This window comes from Lagopus leucura, unplaced genomic scaffold, assembly GCF_019238085.1.
Source record: "Lagopus leucura isolate 7727_CA_CO unplaced genomic scaffold, USGS_WTPT01 34589-0_obj-0_obj, whole genome shotgun sequence".
NCBI classification, from domain to species: Eukaryota; Metazoa; Chordata; class Aves; order Galliformes; family Phasianidae; genus Lagopus; species Lagopus leucura.
Window position 1 is genome coordinate 711 of NW_024968151.1, and position 5738 is coordinate 6448.

The 5738-nt window shown below is 54.9% G+C and overlaps 1 protein-coding gene across 1 annotated transcript; it reads right to left on the minus strand.

Annotated features, from left to right (window-relative positions):
* Positions 1 to 172: 172 nt before the first annotated feature.
* On the minus strand, positions 173 to 2334 carry LOC122193470 (the record flags this gene model as incomplete). Its single annotated transcript, XM_042894253.1, has 2 exons — positions 545 to 2334; positions 173 to 250 (listed from the first exon to the last, which is right to left on the minus strand). Coding segments are annotated over exons 1-2 (718 nt in total), but the record flags the coding sequence as incomplete, so codon positions are not given.
* Between the last annotated feature and the right edge of the window lie 3404 nt (positions 2335 to 5738).

Consider the following 5738-nt stretch of genomic DNA (forward strand, 5'->3'; position numbering starts at 1 on the left):
CAGTGCATCCCATTACCTTCATGCAAGAACACCCGTTGTGAAGCAGGAACAGAATGCAGGATGGTCCATGGGTCACCCCAGTGCATTGCATTGCCTTCGTGCAAGAACACCCGGTGTGAAGCAGGAACAGAATGCAGGATGGTGCAAGGCTCACCGCAGTGCATCCCATTACCTTCATGCAAGAACACCCGGTGTGAAGCAGGAACAGAGTGCAGGATGGTGCAAGGCTCACCGCAGTGCATCCCATTACCTTCATGCAAGAACACCCGGTGTGAAGCAGGAACAGAATGCAAGATGGTCCATGGGTCACCCCAGTGCATCGCATTGCCTTCGTGCAAGAACACCCGGTGTGGTGCAGGAACAGAATGCAGGATGATCCAAGGCTCACCCCAGTGCATCCCTCTGCCTTCGTGCAAGAACACCCAATGTGAAGCAGGAACAGAATGCAAGATGGTGCATGGGTCTCCGCAATGCATCCCACTGCCTTCGTGCAAGAACACCCGGTGTGGAGTTGGAACAGAATGCAGGATGGTGCAAGGCTCACCCCAGTGCATCCCTCTGCCTTCATGCAAGAACACCCGGTGTGAAGCTGGAACGGAGTGCAAGATGGTCCATGGGTCTCCACAATGCATCCCTCTGCCTTCCTGCAAAAACACCCGTTGTGAAGCTGGAACAGAGTGCAAGATGGTGGACGGATGGCCCAAGTGCATCCCGTTGCCATCGTGCAAAAACACCCGTTGTGAAGCAGGAACAGAATGCAGGATGGTCCATGGGTCACCCCAATGCGTCCCACTGCCCTCCTGCAAGAACACCCAGTGTGAAGCAGGAACAGAGTGCAGGATGGTGCATGGGTCACCCCAGTGCATCCCTCTGCCTTCGTGCAAAAGCTCCCGTTGCGGTGCAGGAACTCGGTGCAAGATGGTGGACGGGGTCCCCAAATGCGTCCCGTTGCCTTCCTGCAACAACTTCCACTGCAATACGGGAACGGCGTGCAGGATGATGGGCGGGTGGCCCCAGTGCGTCCCATTGCCTTCCTGTAAAAACACCCGTTGCGGAGCAGGAACTCGATGCAAGATGGTGGACGGGGTCCCCAAATGCGTCCCGTTGCCGTCGTGCAAGAATTTCCCCTGCAAGGCCGGAACGCGATGCAGGATGGCGGGAGGGTGGCCGCAGTGCGTCCCCATCCCGTCGTGTCGGATGTTCCCCTGCAAGGAAGGGACTCGGTGCCAGATGGTGGCTGGGAAACCACGCTGCGTCCCCAAACCTTCGTGCCGTCACCTCAGCTGCGGGGAGGGCACGCGGTGCAAGATGGTGGACGATTGGCCGCGCTGCGTCCACGCCTCGCCGAGCTGCCGGGATATTCGGTGCCAGAAGGGGACCCGTTGCCAAATGGTGGAAGGGTGGCCCAAATGCGTTCACAAGTTGCTCCTCCGGAGGGAATTGCCTCCTCTCTCTTGCAACGACGTCCCCTGTGAGAGGGGGACGGAGTGCAGGATGGAGGGAGGTTCGCCACGGTGCGTCCCAAGCAAGACGTCCCCAACGCAGCCATCTTGCAGAGTGCACTGCCCCAAGAGGACCACATGCCAGATGAGAGATGGCTGGCCCCACTGCGTCCACCCCACACCCTCCTGCAGCTCCATCCAGTGCCAGAAAGGAACGGAGTGCCAAATAATCAACGGTTGGCCACGGTGCGTCCAAAGTAAAGCATCCCAAGGACAACCGTGCCAGGATTTCCCCTGTCCCAAAGGGACTTCGTGCAAGGTGACCGATGGCCAACCCCACTGCGTCCACAACCCGCCCTCCTGCCACGACATCCAGTGCCAGAAAGGGACTGTGTGCCACATGGTCAACGATTGGCCTTGGTGTGGTCCCACCAAGGCGCCCCACGTCCCGAATGTCCAGAAAGCTCCGTCCTGCGACGACATCCATTGCCAGAAGGGGATGGTATGCAAAATGCTGGAGGGTTGGCCCAAATGCGTCGGCCCTGTGCCGTCGTGTGGGGACATCCACTGCTCCCCGGGCACCGAGTGCAAGATGGTCAACGGTTGGCCAAAATGTGCTCACGAACCGCTTTCCTGCAGCAACATCCAGTGCAAGAAGGGGAGCACGTGTCAGATGGTGGATGGTTGGCCACGCTGCGTCCAAATCAAGATGACCCCAAGGCAGCCTTCTTGCAGTGATATTCAATGTTCCAAAGGGACCACGTGTAAGATGATGGATGGACATCCTCAGTGCATTCAGAACGAGCCCAGCTGCAGTGACATCCAGTGTCATAAAGGAACCATGTGTCAGATGGTGGATGGTTGGCCACGCTGCGTCCAAATCAAGCTGACACCAAGGAGACCTTCCTGCAGTGACCTTCATTGTCCTAAAGGGACCTCGTGTCAGATGGTGGATGGACATCCTCAGTGTGTCCATGACCAGCCAAGCTGCAGTGACATCCAGTGCCATAAGGGAACCACGTGTCAGATGGTGGATGGTTGGCCACGCTGCATCCAAATCAAGTTGACACCAAGGAAGCCTTCCTGCAGTGACCTTCATTGTCCTAAAGGGACCTCGTGTAAGATGATGGATGGACATCCTCAGTGTGTCCATGACCAGCCCAGCTGCAGTGACATCCAGTGCCAGAAAGGAACCACGTGTCAGATGGTGGATGGTTGGCCACACTGCGTCCAAATCAAGCTGACCCCGAGGCAGCCTTCCTGCAGTGACATCCACTGTCCTAAAGGGACCACATGTAAGATGATGGATGGACATCCTCAGTGTGTCCATGACCAGCCCAGCTGCAGTGACATCCAGTGCCAGAAAGGAACCACGTGTCAGATGGTGGATGGTTGGCCACGCTGTGTCCAAATCAAGCTGACCCCAAGGCAGCCTTCCTGCAGTGATATTCAATGTTCCAAAGGAACTACTTGTAGGATGATGGATGGACATCCTCAGTGTGTTCAAAACCAGCCCACCTGCAGTGACATCCAGTGCTCCAAGGGAACCACGTGTCAGATGGTGGATGGTTGGCCACGCTGCGTCCAAATAAAGGTATCTCCAAGGCAACCTTCCTGCAGTGACCTTCATTGTCCTAAGGGAACTTCTTGTAAGATGGTGGATGGACATCCTCAGTGTGTTCAAAACCAGCCCAGCTGCAGTGACATCCAGTGTCATAAAGGAACCACGTGTCAGATGGTGGATGGTTGGCCACGCTGCGTCCAAATCAAGCTGACCCCAAGGCAACCTTCCTGCAGTGACCTTCATTGCCCCAAAGGGACCTCGTGTAAGATGATGGATGGACATCCTCAGTGTATTCAGAACCAGCCCAGCTGCAGTGACATCCAGTGTCATAAAGGAACCACGTGTCAGATGGTGGATGGTTGGCCACGCTGCGTCCAAATCAAGCTGACCCCGAGGCAGCCTTCCTGCAGTGATATTCAATGTTCCAAAGGAACTACTTGTAGGATGATGGATGGACATCCTCAGTGTGTTCAAAAGCAGCCCACCTGCAGTGACATCCAGTGTCATAAAGGAACCACGTGTCAGATGGTGGATGGTTGGCCACGCTGCGTCCAAATCAAGCTGACACCAAGGAGACCTTCCTGCAGTGACCTTCATTGTCCTAAAGGGACCACATGTAAGATGGTGGATGGACATCCTCAGTGTGTCCATGACCAGCCCAGCTGCAGTGACATCCAGTGCCATAAGGGAACCACGTGTCAGATGGTGGATGGTTGGCCACGCTGCGTCCAAATCAAGGTGACACCAAGGAGACCTTCCTGCAGTGACATCCACTGTCCCAAAGGAACTACTTGTAGGATGATGGATGGACATCCTCAGTGCATTCAGAACGAGCCCAGCTGCAGTGACATTCAGTGCTCCAAGGGAACCACGTGTCAGATGGTGGATGGTTGGCCACGCTGTGTCCAAATCAAAGTATCACCAAGGCAACCTTCTTGCAGTGACATCCACTGCCCTAAAGGGACCTCGTGTAAGATGATGGATGGACATCCTCAGTGTGTCCATGACCAGCCCAGCTGTAGTGATGTGCAGTGCTCCAAGGGAACCACGTGTCAGATGGTGGATGGTTGGCCCCAGTGTGTGCAAACCAAAATGGCCCCAAGGCAGCCTTCTTGCCATGATATCCATTGTCCCAAAGGGAGCTCGTGTAGGATGATGGATGGGTGGCCTCAATGTGTGCAGAACCAGCCCTCCTGTCATGATGTCCAATGTCAGAAGGGAACGCAGTGTCAGATGGTGGATGGTTGGCCACGCTGCGTCCAAATCAAGACTTCCATCAGGAGACCCAGCTGTAGTGATGTCCAGTGCTCCAAGGGTTCAGTGTGTGAGATGGTCAATGGTTGGCCTCAATGTTTGCAAGCCAAGGTGGCCACAAGGCAGCCTTCCTGTAAGGACATGCAATGTCCCAAAGGCACCTCGTGTAGGATGATGGATGGGTGGCCCCAATGTGTGCAGAACCAGCCCTCCTGTCATGATATTCAATGTCAGAAAGGAACACAATGTCACATGGTGGACGGTTGGCCACGGTGTGTGCAAACAAAGACTTCCATCAGGAGACCCAGCTGTAGTGATGTCCAGTGCTCCAAGGGGACAGTGTGTGAGATGGTCAATGGTTGGCCCCAGTGTGCCCAAGCCAAGATGGCCACAAGGCAGCCTTCCTGTAAGGACATCCATTGTCCCAAAGGAACATCTTGTAGGATGATGGATGGGTGGCCCCAATGTGTGCAGAACCAGCCCTCCTGTCATGATATTCAATGTCAGAAAGGAACGCAGTGTCAGATGGTGGATGGTTGGCCACGCTGTGTGCAGATGAAGACTTCCATCAGGAGACCCAGCTGCAGTGATGTTCAGTGCTCCAAGGGAACAGCGTGTCAGATGGTCAATGGTTGGCCTCAATGTTTGCAAGCCATGTTGGCCCCAAGGCAGCCTTCCTGCAAGGACATGCAGTGTCCCAAAGGCAGCTCATGTAGGATGATGGATGGGTGGCCTCACTGTGTTCAAAACCAGCCCTCCTGTCATGATATTCAGTGCCAGAAGGGAACGCAGTGTCAGATGGTGGATGGTTGGCCTCAGTGTGTCCAAATCAAGACTTCCATCAGGAGACCCAGCTGCAGTGATGTCCAGTGCTCCAAGGGTTCAGTGTGTCAGATGGTCAATGGTTGGCCGCAGTGTGTCCAAGCCAAGGTGGCCCCAAGGCAGCCTTCCTGCAAGGACATGCAGTGTCCCAAAGGAACATCTTGTAGGATGACAGATGGGTGGCCTCACTGTGTGCAGAACCAGCCCTCCTGTCATGATATCCAATGTCAGAAGGGAACGCAGTGTCAGATGGTGGATGGTTGGCCACGCTGCATCCAAATCAAGACTTCCATCAGGAGACCCAGCTGTACTGATGTCCAGTGCTCCAAAGGTTCAGAGTGTCAGATGGTGGATGGTTGGCCTCAATGTGTGCAAACCAAGATGACCACAAGGCAGCCTTCTTGCAAGGACATCCACTGCCCTAAGGGAACTTCCTGTAAGATGGTGGATGGACATCCTCAATGTATTCAGAACCAGCCCTCCTGTCATGATATTCAGTGCCGGAAGGGAACGCAGTGTCAGATGGTGAATGGTTGGCCTCAGTGTTTGCACATGAAGACTTCCATCAGGAGACCCAGCTGTAGTGATGTCCAGTGCTCCAAGGGTTCGGAGTGTCAGATGGTGGATGGTTGGCCTCAGTGTATCCAAATCAAGAC